Source organism: Eriocheir sinensis, chromosome 53 (genome assembly GCF_024679095.1).
Source record: "Eriocheir sinensis breed Jianghai 21 chromosome 53, ASM2467909v1, whole genome shotgun sequence".
Taxonomy (NCBI): domain Eukaryota; kingdom Metazoa; phylum Arthropoda; class Malacostraca; order Decapoda; family Varunidae; genus Eriocheir; species Eriocheir sinensis.
In genome coordinates, this window is record NC_066561.1 from 2,082,672 (window position 1) to 2,104,995 (window position 22,324).

Sequence of the window (22,324 nt, forward strand, 5' to 3'; positions counted from 1 at the left end):
GCCTGGCAGCTCCTGGCCTGTCTTACCTTAAGTTAAACTCAGGACGGTTGGCAGCATAACCCACTGACGGGTAGTGCTGCAGACTGTTGGTGTGGACAGAGCGTCGGCTCCCAACGAGGTGGTGACGGGGGAGGTGGCTGCTGCCCACGGGCTGCTGTATTGCCTGCTTGTGCGCACACTCATGTCTGAGGAGAGGGCTGCTCTCTCTGTTGTGAGCAGTGGTGGACTCCTGTTCTCTGCTGAGCCTGTGGGGCCTCCAGCTCATGTCACCTCCAGTGTGCAGTGATCTGCTCCTGCGCAGGGCAGCTTCATCGGGGACTGTGAGCGTCTCCTCCTGCTGGAGACTGTTATTGTTAGGTGGGTGCTGCCGCCGCTGCGAGTGGTAGTGGAGCAGCACCCTCCTGCGCCTGTGGTGGAACCTGGGGGTGGAGGGTCCATGGGGCTGTGGAATGCATCCGTGACTGCTGCATGAGGCATTCAGGGAGGCAAACAGTATTATCCAAGCTACACTAGACATGGAATCTTACAAGCCTGACACTAAAAAGCAAACACCACCATGCACTGGACACACGTCATGACACCAACATCCGTACATACAGCTGTCCAGGAAAACAATCATGGGTAGGGGTGGACAGGGCCATGTAAATGACAAGCATAAAGTCTGCTTCCCTTCCTCACCCAGGGAACCATTCTATGAATGAAGGAAAACGATACATCTGAGTTAACTAACTCCCTTCTCTGTGATTCAGTGTCATCCAAATCCAAACACCACTTGCTTCCCCTTTTGAGAAGGTCATCAAGACAATGAAAGAGAGGCCTAGATGACTGATCAAGGCCCTGCCCTAAGGTTTACTTCACATCTGGTAAGGCTGCCCACCTGAACTTTTCTGTTTCCAGGGTGTCATTGGCTCGAAGCTTTGTCACCAAGATCCTGATAATGTTCACCAGAAACACCAAGTTGACCTGAAGCAGAAGAAAAATTATTAAATGAGCATCCAGCAGTGTCTGGTAGGGGAGAGCGGTGATGATTTGGACAGCGGGATGGTCCAGACATCGCATTTATTGTAAAACGTATGGGAGCGAGTGCTGCGAGATCTTGTGTGAATGTGCAAAACTTTGTTGCCTTGCCCCACACGGTACAACCACGCCCCCACGGCTGTCCTTTTCAAGTTAGATTGTATGATTTTTTGCATCTCTTATGTAATATTTTTAGGGTGCATTGCAAGTTTTCAATTCATGAATATTGAAAGTAGCAAATTGTGCATTATTATGGTGAAGCAGCGATGTCCATCAAAGGTATTGCCATAAAACAGCTCTCATGCTGGAAGTGGAGTGTGACCAGCCATTTATTTTATAGAGTCGTGATGATTTGGACAGTTGATTTTTTCATGATTTTTATTAATTTCATATCAGTTTAACCCCTAAAGGACCGGAGGTGGCTGTATTTTCGGTACCGCTAAACCCAGAAATTGCCTGTATTCACACACTCTTTATGCTTAACCTACATTGCTAGAGTGAATGAGATAGATTTTTTACTAACCACCAAGTCTTCGTCTTTCTAAAGACACCATCCAGAAGTCTCTACGTGCCGTCGTTACGGAATAACAGAGTTGAACAGAATAGACTTTTGGGGTGAGCGCACCGGTTATAACCGTCTCCGGCCCTTCCCCGATAAAGCGACTATAGCCACCTCCAGTCCTTTAGGGGTTAAACACTAGGCTACAGGTGTTGCAGCAATTCTAAAAAAGTTAATTTGGTAGATTTATCATCAGATATTATGCTTGTGAGAAAAGAATGAAGACATAATTCCATAATTCTTGCAATATTTCTTATAGCTCTTCTTTTTATATTTTTTTCCTGCAAATATTGAGAGGATACTTTTGTGTTTACTAGCTGCTTTGCGCAGTGGCAGTATCGTAACCAATGAGGTTTATCCGAGGTACGTTGTTGCCGATGCGTAAAGCTCCCTTGTTTTGGGGTATTGGGAAAAAGAGCAATACGGCTACCCTCTGACTGGGAAGGTAGCCTACCCCATCCTCACCTTCACGCGGCACACACCGTTAGTATACCCTGCGGGGTAGAACCAACAGGGAGGGGGGCAGTGACCATCAGCTGTTGTTTTTAATCCTTTTAGCCCAGACAAGGAGCAAGTCTCCATAATACTACATTGGACTGGCCACCCATTGGTGGCCTCTAATACTTTTATCAAGTTTTAGAGGCAGGAGCAATGGCCAGAGGGCGGCAGGAGAGTAGGGAATACTTGAGACTGGTGTCTATCAATGTGAATGGGGTGGGTGATGAGGGAAAGAGGAGAGTGATGATTGAAAATCTTGTATATGGTAGAGTGGATGTGTTGGGAGTGAGTGAAACACATATTCGAGGAACTGGTGTGAATGATGGTAGAGAGGGTACGTGGGAGGGTGTGCCTGGGGGGAGCTGTATGGACGGGGATGGATGAGAAGTATAGAGGCAGGAGTAAGGAAGGATGTGCTATTGTGATGTCTGAAAGAGTGTGGAATGGTGTGACTGATTATGGTTGGAAGGGATCAAGAATTGTGTGGGCGAAAGGAAAAATAGGTTTAGTAAAGTATGTTTGGGTATGTATATATGCACCAGTAAATGTGAAAAGTAAAAAGAGACAGGGAAAGGGAGGCTGTTTGGGATGGAGTGAATACATGTTTGAAGAGTTTTGAGAAAGAAAGGAAGCTTATTATGATGGGAGATATGAATGCTAAAGTGGGTGATGAATGTGTGATGGATGTGGTGGGAAAATGGGGGATACCTGGGAAGAATGAAAATGGAGAGTGCCTGGTGGATGTCTGTGCTGAGAGGGGAATGTTCCTAGCGAACACCTTCTTTCAGCACAAGAATATCCACCGATACACATGGAGGAGGGGAGAAGATAATGAGCAGAAAGGATTGATTGATTATGTGTCAGTAGATGAAAGGGTTAGAAAAGATATTTGTGATGCGAAGGTAGTAAGAGGAATGTTCAATGGATCTGACCATCTTGCAGTGCTGGCAAAGTTAAAGCTGAAAGAAAAGTGGTGTTTGAAAAGAAAGGTGAAGTAAAAAAGGAAATACTGAAGAGAGAAAAGTTACAGAAGAAAGAAATAAAAGATGAGTATAACCGTGAAACAGCAGAGGCCTTAAGTGAAAAATGGGAAAGTGTAAAAGATAATACAAATATTGAAAAAGGTTTTGGAACATTTAAAGAAATAATGGTAACTATAACAAAAAAAAAGTGTTAGGGATGAAAGTGGTGAGAGATGGAAAAAGAAAAGGAAATTCATGGTGGACAGAAGAGATAAGGAGGATAGTAAAAGAGAAAAGGGAACTTTTTAAGAAAACTCAAGAAAAAAATGTGTCTGAACAAGTAAAAAGGGAAAGGAAAAAGAAATATAGAAAATGGAAAATGAAATTAAAACAAACAATAAAAGAAAGTAAGAAGAGAGTTGATGAAGACTTTGGAAAAAGACTAAGTGAAAAATATAAAGGGAACAGGAAATCATATTGGAAAGAAGTAAAAAACAAAACAAATGCAGAAAATATCTCCTCAAGTAAAATAAATGAAGTTATGGATGAGAACGGAAAGATGTTGAAAGACGGGGAAGCTGTGAGAGAGATGGAGAGAATACTTAAAAAATTTAATGAATTTTGAGGATGGACGTCCAGCAGCTGTAACAGCAGCAGTTTTGAGTAGAGGTAGAGGAGGAGTATATGAAGAAGGAAGTATAACATATGAAGAAGTAAATCAGGCAATAAAAAGATTAAAATATGGAAAGGCAGCAGGAATTGATGGAATCACAGCAGAAATGTTGAGGTGTGGAGATGTAGTTGTTAACCCGGTAGCAGCGGGGATCATGTTTCTTAATGGTACTTCCAAGCGAGAAAATTAGTAAAAATCACCCCTCACACAAACCATTTCATAATATATATCAAAGCTTTTGTGATCAGATTATGCATCATCTATTTTGGGGGGTAAATATCATGGCACAAATTTGGGCTGTCGCTGCTATACGGTGAAGCCACAAATTTGGCCCGTCGCTGCTATCGGGTTAAATGGATGGTCAAGATATGTGAAGTAGCATGGGAGGGGGGGGTGCCAGCAGACTGGACAAAAACCATCATTGTCCCAGTTTACAAGGGGAAGGGCAGGAGAGGGGAGTGTGGGAGCTTTAGAGGCATAAGTCTCCTGAGTATACCTGGAAAGGTATATGGAAAAGTCATAATAGAGAGGGTGCAAAGACTTCCAGAAGAGAAAATCAGTGAAGAGCAAGGAGGCTTCAGGAAGGGAAGGGGATGTGTGGATCAGATATTTTCCTTCAGGATGGTAGCAGAAAAAATAATAGCAAAAGGAAAGAAACTATACGCTGCCTTCATGGATTTGGAAAAAGCTTATGACAGAGTCGACTGGATTGCATTGTGGGATGTTTTAAAGATTTATGGTGTGGGAGGAAAACTGCTTAGTGCAATAAAGTCTTTCTATGAGGATGCATCTGCATGTGTCAAAATTACTGGAGAAACAAGTGAACATTTTGAGATAAAAGTGGGCTTAAGACAAGGGTGTGTCATGTCACCATGGTTGTTCAATATTTATATGGATGGTGTCATTAGAGAAATGAAGGGCAAAGTTGGGGAAGTTGGAGTAAAAATGTTCAATGAGGGAAGGAAGTGGGTACTAAACTTGATACTGTTTGCTGATGACACGGTGCTCATTGCAGAAAATGAAAGTGACTTACAAAATTTAGTCAGTGTTTTTGAGTGTCTGTAATAGGAGAAAGCTAGAAGTAAATGTCAACAAAAGTAAAGTGATGGTTTGTGAGCGAAGTAGAAGTGAGGTTGTAGATTTTGTATGCCCATATAGAGGAGAAATTGAATGTGAAAAAGAATGCAAAATAATTTTGAATGGTGAAGAAATGGAGGAGGTCAATGAGTTGAAGTACCTTGGATCAGTTATGTGCAAGCATGGTGGTACGGAGGGAGAGATAAGAGAAAGGGCATTGCAAGGAAGAAGGGTGGTAGGGTCTTTGGGATGAATCATGAATGGTAGAACTGTGAGCATGGAGATTTGAGAAATACAATAATAGTACCAACCCTCACATATGCAAGTGAAACGTGGGCCTGGAATGAAAGTCAGAGGTCTGGAGTGCAGGCAGTGGAAATGAGTTATTTGAGGAGTGCTTGTGGTGTGAGTAGAATGGATGGAATGAGTAATGAAAGTGTGTACGAGCATTTTGAAATGTGTCACAGGGGTGAAAGGAAGAAGTGTGGAGTGGTGGAAGAAGTGAAGTGACAGACTTTAGAGTGGTTTGGCCACATAGAGCGAATGGAGGAGAGTAAGATGACCAGAAGGGTGTATGTGAGTGAGATAGAGGGAGAGAATGCTAGAGGACGACCTCCAGTGAAATGAAGAGATAGGGTGTAGGAGTATGTGAGGGAGAGGGGGGAAAGATCAGTGAGGAACTTTGAGCAGGCAAGGAGGGAGTGTCTGGATAGAGAAAGTTGGAAACTCATCTGCCGTGGCCATCCCCTGGTGGGAGCTCCTAGGAGCAGGTGTTGATGAAATGATGATGTATTAGCTAGGTAATCAAACTTAAGTTATATCAACATTATGCTGAGTAATCCGAGTGTCTGCACCATCCCACCTCCCTGGCTGAACCATCACCACAGGTGGGGATGGTTCAGATGATTTAGAAACTTGTGTTTCATCACCTACTGCTGAAAACTGGAAATGGAAGTGTGATATTAATAAACTAAGGAGCCACATAATGAAGGAACATTTTGAAGTCAAAAAAATTACAGTACAACTTTTTTTTCTAAAAATATCTTTTTAAAGAGTGTCTGAATCATCACCACCCTCCCAGACTCATGGTAGCACAAGACACTGAGGCTGATCTGTGACTGACTGCTAGCAAGACATAGCCCTGATAACACCAGCGTTAATTCAGTCCACTGTGACTCACCATGAGGGCGGCAACCATGGGCCCCACGAGGATCCAGACGTAGGAGAGCGTGCTGTAGCCGCGCCAGCAGTGGGCAGGGTGGTGCAGGGCCATGGTGGTGCCCCAGCCCACGATGAACACCAGCGGAGCCCCTGCAGTGGTGGGCCAGGGGTTAGTGTGTGTTTCAGAATTCTGCACAATACTGTTGATTATCATAAGACTTTCGGCTATTTGCATTAATACTCGAACTGAATGGCACGTGTCCTTATTTGTGCTACATTTATGTAGATATATGACAGTGAAGTAATTTGTGTTCATAAACTGTGTATGTATGCAGGCCTAAGCTATGTATGTAACTAAATAGGTAGGCAACTATGTATGTACATATAAATCCATATGTGTTTCATTGATGTAGGTAGATAGGTAGATAAATGATCCCTGTGGCACTCCACTTGTGAACTTTCTCCAGTCAGATTTTTCATCTTTCAACAAGATTCTCATTTCTCTGTTTGCGAGGTAATTTTTCATCCATTCTGTCAATTTTCTCCCTTATTCTCCTCTATGTTTTAGTTTCCACAGCAAAAAAAAGGTCCAAAAATATGCAGCATGCCCATACATCTCTTTCCTGTGCTATATCTATTACTCTTGAATAAAACATATTGAATTTGTGACGCAAGATTTACCTTGTCTGAATCCAAATTGATTTTCATTATTATCTTCTCTCTTTCCAGATGGTCCAACCACTGTCTTAATATTTTCTGAAACAGTTTGCACATTACACTTGTTAGAGGAACCGGTCTATAGTTCTGCAGCGCTTGTTTATTTCTGCTCTTATATAATGGGACCACATGTGCCCTGTTCCATTGCACTGCATGGGACCTCTCCAATCTAGATCAAACAACTTATAATGTCAAAAATTGGTTCTATTAACTGTTAACTACATTCTCTCAATACTTGGCCCGATATTTTATCGACTCCCGAAATTGACCTATCTTTCGGCCACTCCTCTGACTCTTTTTAGGAGCAGTGAGTAGTGGGCTTTTTTTTTTACATTTGTTACATTTTTTTATGCCCTTGAACTGACTCCTCTGCTGTAAAAAAAAAAAAAAAAAAAAAAGGACCCATTGCCTTCTTACCATTTAGTGATTTTATTAGCCCAGTATCTCTTCTTTATCCACTTTATATTTTCCATTTTTTTGACACTTCTCTCATCCCTTCTTCAAATTCTATCACTTGGGTAAATACTTTCTGAAAGTTTTCATTTAATATTTCATTGTGTGTGTGTCTGTGTGTGTGTGTGTGTGTGTGTGTGTGTCTGTGTGTGTGTTTGTGTGTGTGTGTGTGTGTGTGTGTGTGTTCAGCCTTTCTTCTCGTAGCCTCAAGACCCGTACATACACACCCCAGCCGATGGCGTAGTAAAGTGGGAAGGGCGCGCCGGAGTGGAACACGTTTGAGGTGAGGCGAGAGTGCAGGAAGAGGCCCTCCACGAACATCCAGTTTATCGAGGCCATCTGGGCGTACATCCTGAGGGCCAGCAGCGTCTTGCACAGCCAATCCTGCAACACGTGAGGGAGTTAAACATGAATCCTGCAATGGGAGTGCTTAACATGAGATTTAGCGTTTTGTTACTTTTGTTCTTTATCTGCATTTCGTAATTTTTATTCTTTATCTGCATTTTGTCATTTTTGTTCTTTATCTACATTTTCTTACTTTTTTGTTCTTTATCTGCATTTTGAGTTAAACATGACTCCTGCAATGGGAGCGTTAAACCTGAGAGTTAAGAGTTATATATGAATCCTGCAATGGGAGCGTTAAACCTGAGAGTTAAGAGTTATACATGAATCCTACAACCGAAGATAAGAGTGAAACGAGAATCCTGCATCATAAGAATTAAACATAAATTCTGCAAGACGGGAGGAAGCTGAACATGAATCCTGCAACACTGGGGAAAGTTAAACATGATCCTGCGATGGGAGGGAGTTTAACATGATCCTGCGCCTGATTTTCTAACGTCGTATTAGTCGCCATCAACACTATTGTGACTTATTTGTCTTTTTTGACACGTGTTTCAGGGCGTGGTTAGTAAATTTCATTGATTTTTTATATCACTTTCTATGATTAGGTTTTAAATACATAAATTTAACCCAGTGAAAATCTATATTAAATAACCTCGTCCCAAAGATGGAATCAACCCGGTAGCAGCAACGGGCCAAATTTGTGCCATGATATTAACCCCAAAAATAGATGATACATAATCTGATCACAAATGTGTTGATATATATTATGAAATGGTTTGTGTGAGGGGTGATTTTTTCTCATTTTTCTCGCTTGGAGGGACCATTAAGAAACATGATCCCCGCAGCTACCGGGTTTAAAATCCAAGTGGGTCTTTCACTCATGGGGATAACCGTGCACTCTCTCTGTATGGTCTTTGCTTATTTTCTACTCCATCGATCTCATGCGTCTAGTAAGTACTTTCTGATGGTCACACATGAAACTGTATGAAGCTATGGATAAAAACGATGGTCTTTCACAGGTGTGGTTAGGCATGTATGTACGGACATTGCTAAAGTAGAAGGTGTTCAACGTCGGGCAACAAAAATGATTTCTTCCTTGCGCAACAAAGCTTATGACGAAAGGTTCTCAACTCTCAACGTGTTCTCTTGAGAAGCGTCGCCTCTGAGGAAAACTGATTGAACGTTTTAAAATAATGGCCATATGAATGTCGACAAATCATAATTGTTTATAATTGATAACACTTTGCGAATGAAAAATAATGGCACAAAACTTGTGTAAATTCAGATCACCAAATTTTTCTTCACCAACATCATAGTGCAAGAATGGAATAAGCTCCTCACTTTCAGTGGTCCAGTGCAACATGACTGACTTTTACAAAAACAAGCTCACCCGACACTTAATTCCTTCAACATAATAATTACTCAGTAGAAATACATAGTTTTGGAACCAACTGATTAATACAAAATCACTCAGGTTTAAGGACAGACCACTTTAGTCTGGACCATAGGGTCTGTGTGGTCTGAATTTCTATGTAAATCTATGTAAATATGGTCTCTGCTTATTCTCTGCTTCATTAATCTCAAGCGTCTAATAAGTATTTTCTGACGGTCACACACGAAAGTGGGTCGTATTTTAAAACATTTCGCCTCTCAAGTTCACATATTTGACAAGGCTTTCGTAGGAGTTGTGGGCATTTCCTGTAGTAGTTTTAAGACCCTGGTGGTAGTTTGACCCTTCTTCTGTACCGTGAACCTAAAGAAACATTCATTAGAACACGACTGGTCCCTTCTTTGGCCTTTAGTAATAGTTGATGTGAGAAGCGAAAGTGTCTTGTAATACCGCTCATAGTATGAAATTACGGACTAAAACGATGGTCTTCCACGGGTGGGGGTAGGCGTGCACCCTCTATGGTCCTCGCTCATTCTCTACTCCCTCAGTCTCAAGGGCGCATAAGAGGAACCTACTTAATGACTGACTCTTCTTCGGTTTGAGATGGTACACTGACGATGGCCGGTCACGAGGCTGAGGTGGACGGATTCAAGTGGACTGACATAACAATCGGAGAGACTGCCGATGAGTGTAACTGTAGTGCGGCGACGGCCTGATGAACGAGCCTCCCATAACCCACTTAGCCAGTGGGGTACCTCTTTGGCCGACTCGGTAAAGAGTGGCTCTCCCGTCACGCTGGTCGCGGGTTCAGTCCCAGGCAGCCGGGGAATACCCTCACTTTGATTAATTTCTCGTGTTATTTCGATACACGCAGAGGCCGTGTTGAGAAATAGGAAGGATTTAGAAAAGAAGCTCGTCGGGGCATTACAGTGGTGGCATAGCGGTGGGCATCCTCTCCTGCAGTTCTGTTGAGCTTCCCCGAAGGGGTAACAGGTAGGATGGCCCATGCTCCGAGGGTAATAGAAAATGGGAGGAGTTGGAGGTATGTCTCAAAGGGACATTGTGGAGTTATGTCTCAAAGGGACATTGTCAACACACAGAAATTAATCTACATAGGGGGGAAAGCCGTGTAGTGCGGCGACGGCCTGATGACCGAGCCTCCCATAACCCACTTAGCCAGTGGGGTACCTCTTTGGCCGACTCGGTAAGGAGTGGCTCTCCCGTCACGCTGGTCGCGGGTTCAATCCCAGGCAGCCGGGGAATACCTTCACTTTGTCTTGATTAATTTCTCGTGTTATTTCGATACACGCAGAGGCCGTGTTGAGAAATAGGAAGGATAGAAAAAGAAGCTCGTCGGGGCATTACATAACTGCCTGACGCAAACCTCATACAAACTTGCTCCTACTGATACCTATTTATACTTTGCAAGATGACGCTCAAATTGACGGAAACGTGACGCAGATTGACGAAGCCTGCTGACAGACTGACACTCGCCAACGCATCCTGACACAGACGGACACAGACAAATGCTCATTAATCGTCAAATAGCACAGACCAACGCTTGCTGAGTGACACATGCCGGCGTGGAGTAATGGGGCTATTACACTCGGCAAATTTTTTGTGGATCTTCAGTCAAACACGATTTCCGCTGGCGTGGTTCTCCTATTTCCGTGGTTTTCTGACCTGTCCACGATCTTCCAAAGCTACAGTCGATTTCACCGAAAGACGACGGTATTACTCACCATCATCATCAGCAGCAATAACAAGAAACAAATGAGAACCACGCTAGCAGAAATCGTGGTTTGACTGAAGATCCACGGAAAATTTGCCCAGTGTAATAGCCCCTTAACACAGAATAACAAGGACCAACACACAGGGTTGGTGCATTTACCGAATATTAACCACAGACGCTCGTATTAGGTTATCCTTCAATCACTTCAGCCTGGCAGCGAGGGACAGGAAACTTTCAAGCCCGCTGAGAACGAAGCTCCTCCAATCAAAGCATAATGTTGACCCGGGAAGGCGAAGCGATCGCCTTGGCGTCCTAATGCGCCTCGATTCCCTTAATTACTTCCTCTCAAGTCTCCTTTGACAGTGTAGGATCCTTCAGCGGCCTTTGAATGCCCCGCACGCACCCACCCCTGCTCAACTGTCTATCTCTGTCTGTCTCCGTGTTCCTCTCTGACTCAGCCTGTCTTTGTCTGTCAGTGGTCTCTTTACTGGCGCTGTTAAAGTACATTATAATTTATACCATTCTGCCTTGACAACTAATTAATGGCCTGAAAAGAAAAAAAAACTTTCTACTTGACATTTCCAAACATTGAATATGTATTTTTCTGATTGTTTTCAATACCTCTAACGTAACCTGTTTTTTTTTTTTTTTATATATCACTTGGAGGCTGGGATGGCAAGAAAGGAGGAGGAGATGGACGAGAAGGAACGGGAAGATAGTGGAGGCTGTGTAGGAGTGGAAGACGGAATAGCTGTGAAAGAGAAAGAATGGAAGGAAGAGGGAGAGGAAAAGAAGGAGGAGAAAGAGGAAGAGGAGGAGGAGAAAGAGGAAAAGGAGATCTGGATCTGGATGAATAATGCGCAGGGCACCTGTGCATAACACGCACATTTGTGTTGGCTGTTGGGGGGACGGGGGAGCCGAGTGTGCAGGAGAAGGAAGTGAATCAAGTGTAATTGTTAGTGTTGGTGTGTTGTGGTGATAAGTGAGCGTGTATTTGTTTTCTGAATGAGTCTTTTGTACCGCAGTCTAAAATCTGTTGAGGGAGGCTGTTCCAGTCACGTATGGTGCGTGGAAAGTATGAGTGCTTGTATGCGTCAGTGTTAGTGATATGTGTGGTATTTATGGATGTGTGTGTTACGAGTACGTTGATTGTTTGCGTTGTGTAGGTATGTTTGTGGGTCAATGTCAATGTGAGTGTTTGTGATCTTGTACATAAGTGTAAGTCTGTGTGCCTTAGGGCCTGTGTGGTCTGGTTATTTATGTAATTCTATGTAATTCTATGTAATTCTCTCTCTCTCAAGACTTCAGGGTGAGGGGGAATGATGGGGAAGGTTCCATATATTTTATGTTCCTTTCCAACCTGTCAACTTCAGTCACATTCCCACCAGTCACAAAGCTGGAAACTCGAGGCATGTCAGAGGTGAACGTAAGACAGGAGAACGTTGCCTGATAAACGTTCAGACTCCCCAGGTGACAAAAGGTGAAAGGTATAATCGAGATCATAATAAGTTTAGACCGGATGACGGCTATAAAGGCTAACAGGTAGGACGGACAGGTGGCTAAAGGTAAGGGCCTCCTCAAAACCTGTTCTGGCAGGTTATGAATGAATTAAGCCATTGTGAGAGGTCAGTATGTTCGGGTATGCTCTTGAAATGTTCTGTCTGTCTGTCTGTCTGTTCATTTATGTCTCTTTCTCATCAAAGCTTCCAGTACAGTTCCTTAATAATCACATTAGCAGCTTAATGTTACTCCACTCTCTCTCTCTCTCTCTCTCTCTCTCTCTCTCTCTCTCTCTCTCTCACACACACTCTCCACACACACACCACACCCCACACACACACACACCACACCCACACACACCCACTCTCACACCCACACACACCCACTCTCACACCCACACACACCCACTCTCACACCCACACACACCCACTCTCACACCCACACCCACCCACTCTCACACCCACACACACCCACTCTCACACCCACACACACCCACTCTCACACCCACTCTCACACCCACACAGACCCACTCTCACACCCACACACACCCACTCTCACACCCACACCCACCCACTCTCACACCCACACCCACCCACTCTCACACCCACTCTCACACCCACACACACCAACTCTCACACCCACTCTCACACCCACACACACCCACTCTAACACCCAAACTCACACCCACACACACACACCCACAACCACACACACCCACTCACACCCACTCACACACACACACACACACACACACACACACACCAACTCTCACACCCACTCTCACACCCACACACACCCACTCTCACACCCACACACACACACTCTCACACCCACACACACCAACTCTCACACCCACTCTCACACCCACACACACCCACTCTCACACCCACACACACACACTCTCACACCAACTCACACAAAATCTCTCTCACACTCTCACACCCACTCACACACACTCTCACACCCACTCTCACACCCACACACACACCCACACACACTCTCACACCCACACACACACACTCTCACACCCACACACACCCACTCTCACACCTACTCTCACACCCACACACCCACTCTCACACCCACACACACCCACACACACACCCACTCTCACACCCACACCCACCCACTCACACCCCCACACACCCACTCACACCCACCCACACCCACACTCCCACCCACACCAATACACACACACCCACACCCACCCACCTCACACCCACACCCACCCACTCTCACACACCCACACACCCACACACACCCACACACACCCACACACCCACTCTCACACCCACACACACCCACTCTCACACACACACACACACACTCTCACACCCACACCCACCCACTCTCACACCCACACCCACCCACTCTCACACCCACACACACCCACACACACCCACTCTCACACCCACACACACCAACTCTCACACCCACTTTCACACCCACACCCACCCACTCTCACACCCACACCCACCCACTCTCACACCCACACCCACCCACTCTCACACCCACACCCACACACTCTCACCCACACCCACCCACCTCACACCCACACCCACCCACCTCACACCCACACACACCCACTCACACCCACACACCCACCTCACACCCACACACACACACCTCACACCACACACACACCCACCCACACACACCCACTCTCACACACACACACACACTCTCACTCCCACACCCACACACTCTCACACCCACACCCACCCACTCTCACACCCACACCCACCCACTCTCACACCTACATACACCCACTCTCACACTTACTCTCACACCCACTCTCACACCCACACACACCCACTCTCACACCTACTCTCACACCCACTCACACCCACTCTCACACCCACACACACCCACTCTCACACCCACTCACACCCACTCTCACACCCACACACACCAACTCTCACACACACACATACCCACTCTCACACCCACACACACACACTCTCACACCCACACCCACCCACTCTCACACCCACACACACCCACTCACACCCACACACACACACTCTCACACCCACACACAAACACTCTCACACCCACACCCACCCACTTTCACACCCACACACACCCTCTCACACTCTCACAAACACTCTCACACCCACTCTCACACTCTCACACACACTCTCACACTCACACACCCACTCTCACACTCTCACGCCCACTCTCACACTCTCACACCCACTCTCACACTCTCACACTCTCAGACTCTCACACTCTCAGACTCTCACACACACACTCATAATAAACACTCAAACCCACACACACCTATTCTCACACCCACTCTCAAACCCACTCTCACACCCACTCTCAAATCCACTCTCACACCGACTCTCACACCCACTCTCAAACCCACTCTCAAACCCACACACACACACTCTCACACCCACTCTCAAACCCACACCCACCCACTCTCACACCCACTCTCACACCCACTCTCACTTCCACTCTCACACCCACTCTCAAACCCACACTCACCCACTCTCACACACACTCTCACACACACTCTCACACCCACTCTCACACCCACTCTCACTTCCACTCTCACACCCACTCTCAAACCCACACACACCCACTCTCAAACCCACACCCACCCACTCTCACACCCACTCTCACACTCACTCTCACTACCACTCTCACACCCACTCTCAAACCCACACCCACCCACTCTCACACCCACTCTCACGCCCACTCTCACACCCACTCTCACACCCACTCTCACACTCACACACCCACACACACACACACAAACACACACACTCCACACCCACTCACACTCACACCCACCTCACACTCACACCTCACAGTCCACACTCACACACACTCTCACACACACTCTCACACCCACTCTCACACCCACTCTCACACTCTCACACCCACTCTCACACCCACTCTCACACTCACACCCACTCTCACACTCTCACACTCTCACAGTCTCACACTCTCACGCCCACTCTCACAGCCACTTCCACACCCACTTCCACTCTCACACTCTCATAGTCTCACACTCTCACACCCACTTCCACACCCACTTCCACTCTCACACTCTCACACTCTCACAGTCTCACACTCTCACACCCACTCTCACAGCCACTTCCACACCCACTTCCACTCTCACACTCTCATAGTCTCACACTCTCACACTCTCACACCCACTCTCACAGCCACTTCCACACCCACTTCCACTCTCACACTCTCACACTCTCACACTCTCACACTCTCACACTCTCACACCCACTCTCACACTCTCACACTCTCACACCCACTCTCACACTCTCACACCCACTCTCACAGCCACTCTCACACTCTCACACTCTCACACCCACTTCCACTCTCACACTCTCACACTCTCACACCCACTCTCACACCCACTTCCACTCTCACACCCACTCTCACACCCACTTCCACTCTCACACTCTCACCTCACACCCACTCTCACACCCACTTCCACTCTCACACCTCACACTCACACCCACTCACACCCACTTCCACCTCACACTCTCACACTCTCACACCCACTCTCACACCCACTTCCACTCTCACACTCTCACACTCTCACACCCACTCTCACACCCACTTCCACTCTCACACCCACTCTCACACCCACTACCACTCACACACTCTCACACTCTCACACACACTCTCACACCCACTGCCACACTCACACACTCACACTCTCACACCCACTACCACACTCACACTCTCTCACTCTCACACACACTCTCCCACCCACTTCCACTCTCACACCCACTCTCACACCCACTTCCACTCTCACACCCACTCTCACACCCACTTCCACTCTCACACTCTCACACTCTCACACTCTCACACCCACTCTCACACCCACTTCCACTCTCACACTCTCACACCCACTCTCACACCCACTTCCACTCTCACACTCTCACACTCTCACACACACACTCTCACACCCACTTCCACTCTCACACTCTCACACTCTCACACCCACTCTCACACCCACTTCCACTCTCACACTCTCACACTCTCACACACACTCACACACACTCACACACACTCACACTCTCACACTCTCACACTCTCTCACACTCTCACACTCTCACACCCACTTCCACTCTCACACTCTCACACTCTCACACTCTCACACTCACTCTCACACTCTCACACCCACTTCCACTCTCACACTCTCACACTCTCACACTCTCACACACACTCTCACACTCACACACACACACACACACACACACACTCACACACTCACACTCTCACACTCACTCTAACACACTCACTCACACCTCACACCCACTCACTCTCACACTCACACCCCACACTCACTCTCACACTCTCACACACACTCTCACAGCCACTTCCACACCCACTTCCACTCTCACACTCTCACACTCTCACACCCACTCTCACACTCTCACACCCACTCTCACACTCTCACACCCACTCTCACACTCTCACACACTCACACTCTCACACCCACTTCCACTCTCACACTCTCACACTCTCACACCCACTCTCACACTCTCACACCCACTCTCACACTCTCACACCCACTCTCACACTCTCACACACACTCTCACACCCACTCTCACACTCTCACACCCACTCTCACACTCTCACACCCACTCTCACACTCTCACACACACTCTCACAGCCACTTCCACTCTCACAGTCTCACTCTCGCTCTGTCTTTTTCCCCTTTAATCATCCTTTTCTTGCCATGTCCATATTTTCCGACACATAACAACACACCCATTCCCCCCCCCCCTGTTACTCACCACGTCCCTGTAGGTGTAGGAGCGGCGGCGCGACACGAAGGGCTCCGTCAGCACCAGCATCACCAGGAAGCGGATGATGAGCGCCGCCACCAGGTTCCTGTGCACCCGGAGGCGGTCACACTCCAGCGCCCTGCCAGGTGGAGAGAAGGGAAAGTGAGAGCGAGGGAGGGAGACAGGGAAGGGATTAAAAGAGGAAAGAAAAACTGCCTCGTCTTCAGATTTTCTTTTTGACCCTTGTTTCTTTTTTTTTTCTTTTTTTGTTATGGCATTTTTTACTTTTATTGTTACAACATCTACACATCTATTATTTGTTTATTTATTTATTTGTTTTATTTTTTTTTTTTTTTTCTGTGTGTGTGTGTGTGAGAGAGAGAGAGAGAGAGAGAGAGAGAGAGAGAGAGAGAGAGAGAGAGAGAGAGAGAGAGAGAGAGAGAGAGAGAGAGAGAGAGAGAGAGAGAGAGAGAGAGAGAGAGAGAGAGAAAGGGGAGGGAAGGTAAGGGTTAAAGAGTGAGAGACAAACCATCTCCTCCTCCTCCTCTTGCTTCTTTTTTTCTTCCTTAGTTTTGTTTTTCGTTGTTTTCGTTATATAAGTTTTCTGCTGCCCACACCTCCACACCTAGCATTTTTTTCCTCTTTTGCTCTATTTCTATGTTTCTGCTTCGCTTCCCAGCCCTCCTACTCCTCTTCCTCATTTTTTTCCTCTTTTTCCACCTCCTTTTTTTCCTCTCTCCTCTTCTTTAGGTTCCTCCTCCTCCTCCTCCTCCTTATCTTTGTATAATTCAATGGTAAGGCGTTACAATTTTGGTTCCCAATTACAGGAAGGATATTGAATTAATGGAAAAAGTGCAGCGACGCGCTATGAAAACGATTCCAACCTTAAGGGCTCAACCGTACGAAGAACGACTCAGGCGACTAAACCTTTTTTTCGCTGGAAAAGAGAAGTTTAAGAGATGTAACTCAGGTCTTTAAGTACCTGAAAAAGTACAATAACGTCGATCACTCTAAATTCTTTGAGGTACAAACCAAGACAAGATCTAGAAATAACGGTTCACCAACTCAATCGAGGCGCTCTAGTACAGGCACTGGCAGAAGTTTCTTCTCAAAGCGAGTCATCCGACATTGGAACAATCTTCCCTCAGAAGTAGTAAGTGTGAATACCATCAAATTCAAATTCAAATTCGAATCGGCCGTTTTTTCGTTGCGTCAGGAATAAACTGAATACGAAGTACTTTCCTTTGCTCTGCAGACACAAAGTGACAGTTAAGCAGATTAAATCACAAAAGCGGGCGACCTCGTAATAAGCCGATAGGCTTTGTTATTATTATTATTATTATTATTATGATAAGCTACCAAAGCCTCCCTTCAGGGTACAGATACAACAAGTTGAACCACACAAAATACCAAAAGGTATTGGAGAAAAGCAAAGGCAACGAATAGTTAAGAAACTGGCCAGTCAAAGCCAAAAGGAGGAAAAATAAAATTAATGTTTCAAAAAAACATTCACACAAGACTTAAATGTAGAAATGTCTGTAGAAAGGACAATCTCATTGTTGCTGCATGTCCATGTTTCCTCCTCCTCCTCCTCCTCCTCCTTTTCATTCACTTCCTCTTCCACTTCTCTTCGCACTCGTCCTCTTCGTCTTCCTCCTCCTTCCTCTTCCTACCTACAGACTTCCCTACCTTCATGTCTGTTTACCTTCCTGCCCGCTAGCATCATCATCATTATCAGCCTTACTAGTCCGCTGCAGAACAAAGGCCTTTCCCGGCGTCCTGCACCTCTTCCTCTGATGTGAGTGCACTTGGCTTCTCCCGGCACATGCTCTAATGTAATCTGGGGACGCGCGTGGCTCAGGGTGTGGTGCTCGGCTCGCGGCAGAGGCTGCGAGTTTAATCTCAGCTCACGGCTGCTTCTCGATGAAAGAGGAGGTATTCTATCATAGAGATCTACCTGAGCTAAATGGTCTTACCTACCTAGCTCGGGGTATTCTTTAATCACCTCTCTGTTAAGATACTACAATCGCTACTGTAATCTCTCCACCTGGTTCGCTCTCTCCCCTAGATTTGCATTTCCGGCCCTGGCACTCTGTTACTTTGGCTGTCCTTCTGTTAGCAAGTCAACGCATTCTATCACCTAAACTCGATACTTGCCACGCGGAGTGAAGGGGTGAAGGGCATAACAGTTGGTGGTGTGAAGGGGTGAAGGGCATAACAGTTGGTGGTGTGAAGGGGTGAAGGGCATAACAGTTGGAGGTGTGAAGGGGTGAAGGGCATAACAGTTGGTGGTGTGAAGGGGTGAAGGGCATAACAGTTGGTGGTGTGATGGGGTGAAGGGCATAACAGTTGGTGGTGTGATGGGGTGAAGGGCATAACAGTTGGTGGTGTGATGGGGTGAAGGGCATAACAGTTGGTGGTGTGATGGGGTGAAGGGCATAACAGTTGGAGGTGTGAAGGGGTGAAGGGCATAACAGTTGGTGGTGTGAAGGGGTGAAGGGCATAACAGTTGGTGGTGTGAAGGGGTGAAGGGCATAACAGTTGGAGGTGTGAAGGGGTGAAGGGCATAACAGTTGGTGGTGTGAAGGGGTGAAGGGCATAACAGTTGGAGGTGTGAAGGGGTGAAGGGCATAACAGTTGGAGGTGTAAAGGGGTGAAGGGCATAACAGTTGGTGGTATGAAGGGGTGAAGGGCATAACAGCTGGAGGTGTGAAGGGGTGAAGGGCATAACAGTTGGTGGTATGAAGGGGTGAAGGGCATAACAGATGGAGGTGTGAAGGGGTGAATGGCATAACAGTTGGTGGTATGAAGGGGTGAAGGGCATAACAGATGGAGGTGTAAAGGGGTGAAGGGCATAACAGTTGGTGGTATGAAGGGGTGAAGGGCATAACAGCTGGAGGTGTGAAGGGGTGAAGGGCATAACAGTTGAAGGTGTGAAGGGGTGAAGGGCATAACAGTTGAAGGTGTGAAGGGGTGAAGGGCATAACAGTTGGTAGTGTGAAGGGGTGAAGGGCATAACAGTTGAAGGTGTGAAGGGGTGAAGGGCATAACAGTTGAAGGTGTGAAGGGGTGAAGGGCATAACAGTTGAAGGGGTGAAGGGGTGAAGGGCATAAGAGTTGAAGATGTGAAGGGCATAACAATTGAAGGTGTGAAGGGGTGAAGGGCATAACAGTTGAAGGTGTGAAGGGGTGAAGGGCATAACAGTTGAAGGTGTGAAGGGGTGAAGGGCATAACAGTTGAAGGTGTGAAGGGGTGAAGGGCATAACAGTTGAAGGTGTGAAGGGGTGAAGGGCATAACAGTTGAAGGTGTGAAGGGCATAACAGTTGAAGGTGTGAAGGGGTGAAGGGCATAACAGTTGAAGGTGTGAAGGGCATAACAGTTGACGGTGTGAAGGGGTGAAGGGGATGACAAGTGAAGGGCTGACGGGATGAAGATCTGGAGAGTCAAGAGAGAAAGGCGAGGTGTGGTGGAACAATGATGGGCTCAGAACGGGTTAGATGATGGGTTGAAAAGTGATAGAGCGATGAAATGAAGAAGGGCGGTATAGGGTGAAGGGGTGAAGAAGGGTGGTGTAGCGAAGGGGTGAAGGAATGAAGGTGTAACAGTGAATGAATGGTGGGGTGGAATAATGAAGGCTTTAACAGATGAAGATATGAAAGGATAAAGGAGTGAAGAGGTTAGGAGGCGAGTGAAGTAATTTGCTGCTAATGGGTTTAATAGGTATGGAAGATGCGGTACAGATAGATGCAGATAGGAAGACGTGTGTGTTGCACTAAAAACGCACAAGATAGGGAACAGGCTCCTTAATTCTTCCTTTCTTCCCGTCTGTTATAATATTCATCATTTGATTCATGTCTTGTCCATTCTCAACGAGCTCACCCGTGTTTGTTTGTTGGAAGATAAAAATATAAATAAAGGAGGAGGAAGAAAAAGGAGGAGGAAGAGAACGAAGAATATGGTGATTAAAAAAGGAGGAGGAAAAGGAAAAAGAGGAAGAAAAAGCGGGGAAGAGGAAGGAAAAGAGGAGTTGGAAGATAAAAATATAAATAAAGGAGGAGGAAGAAAAAGGAGGAGGAAAAGAAAGAAGAATAGGATGATAAAAAAAAGAAAAAAGAGGAGGAGGAAAAGGAAGAAGAAAAAGAAGAAGCGAGGAAGAGGAAGAAAAAGGGGAGTTGGAAGATAAAAATATATAAGAAAAAGGAGGAGGAAGAAAAAAGAGGAGGAAGGGAAAGAAGAATAGGATGATAAAAAAGAGGAGGAGGAAAAAAGAAGAGGAAGAAAAAGGTGGATGAGGATGAGGAAGGGAAAGAAGAGTAGGAAGATAAAAACAAAGAAAAAGAGAAAGAGGAGGAAGAAAAGAAAGAAGAGAGAGAAAGAGAGAAGGAAGAGGAGGAGGAGGAGGGGAAGGAAGAGTAGGAAGAAGAAAAAGAGAAGGAGGAGGAAGAAGAGAAAGCAGAGGAAGAAAAAGAGGGGGAGGAGGAGGAGGTATGATGAGGAAGGGAAAGAGGTGTTGGAAGATAAAAATAATGAAAAACAGGACAAAATGATAGGCATGGAGGTGAAGCAGAGGAGTTTAAAAGGAGTATGGGTGAGGTGGGCGAGTCAATCAATACCTATGCTGGAAACTTTACCTGCCAAACACTGAGCAATCCATCCCTCACCTGCCGCTACCTGCCACCTACCAATAAGCTTCATCAGGTAAACTACACGTAAATTGGGCCCCACGAAGCCCTTAAAAGCCCCCGTAATGATGTTATGAGAACGAAGGAAAATAGTGAAAAATGGGGAGGTGGTTTGTATAATATAGAAAGTGGGATATATTATGGAAAAGAAAGAGAAAGTGACTTAGAAGTGAATCTACACCAAATGGCGAGTGAAAAAAAGTATAAAATAATATAATAAAAGGAAAAATAAAGGAGATGGTTTATACAAGGGAATCTATGAGTAATGGTGTATGGAAAATGCGAGATAGCACAATGGAAGAGGAAGAGGAAGTAATTTACAAGCGAATTCATTTTTTTTTTTTTTACAGCAGAGGAGTCTGTACAAGGGCATAAAAAAAGGTAACAAATGTTAAAAAAAAAGCCCGCTACTCACTGATCCTAAAAAGAGTCAGAGGAGTGGCCGAAAGATAGGTCAATTTCGGGAGGAGAGGTGTCCTGATACCCTCCTCTTGAAAGAGTTCAAGTCGTAGGCAGGAGGAAATACCGATGAAGGAAGACTGTTCCAGAGTTTACCAGCGTGAGGGATGAAAGAGTGAAGATGCTGATTAACTCTTGCGTAAGGGATTTGGACAGTAAAGGGATGAGCTTGAGTAGAAAGTCGTGTGTGGCGAGGCCGCGGGAGGGGGGGTGGCGTGCAGTTAGCAAGTTCAGAAGAGCAGTCAGCATGAAAATATCGATAGAAGATAGAAAGAGAGGCAACATGGCGTCGAAATTTAAGAGGTAGAAGACTATCAATAAGAGGAGG

At 46.0% G+C, this 22,324-nt stretch overlaps 1 protein-coding gene across 2 annotated transcripts in view; it reads right to left on the reverse strand.

Annotated features, from left to right (window-relative positions):
- Positions 1-26: 26 nt before the first annotated feature.
- LOC126983164 (PDF receptor-like) overlaps positions 27-22,324 on the reverse strand; it is a gene marked incomplete at its 3' end in the record, with an annotated part of 163,530 nt that continues 141,232 nt past the window's right edge. Inside the window, 5 exon segments of one of the 2 annotated variants that reach the window (XM_050835655.1) lie at positions 27-464; positions 878-963; positions 5,967-6,097; positions 7,345-7,501; positions 16,863-16,992. In XM_050835655.1, coding sequence (XP_050691612.1) covers positions 27-464; positions 878-963; positions 5,967-6,097; positions 7,345-7,501; positions 16,863-16,992 — 942 coding nt within the window. 2 annotated transcript variants of the gene reach the window in all.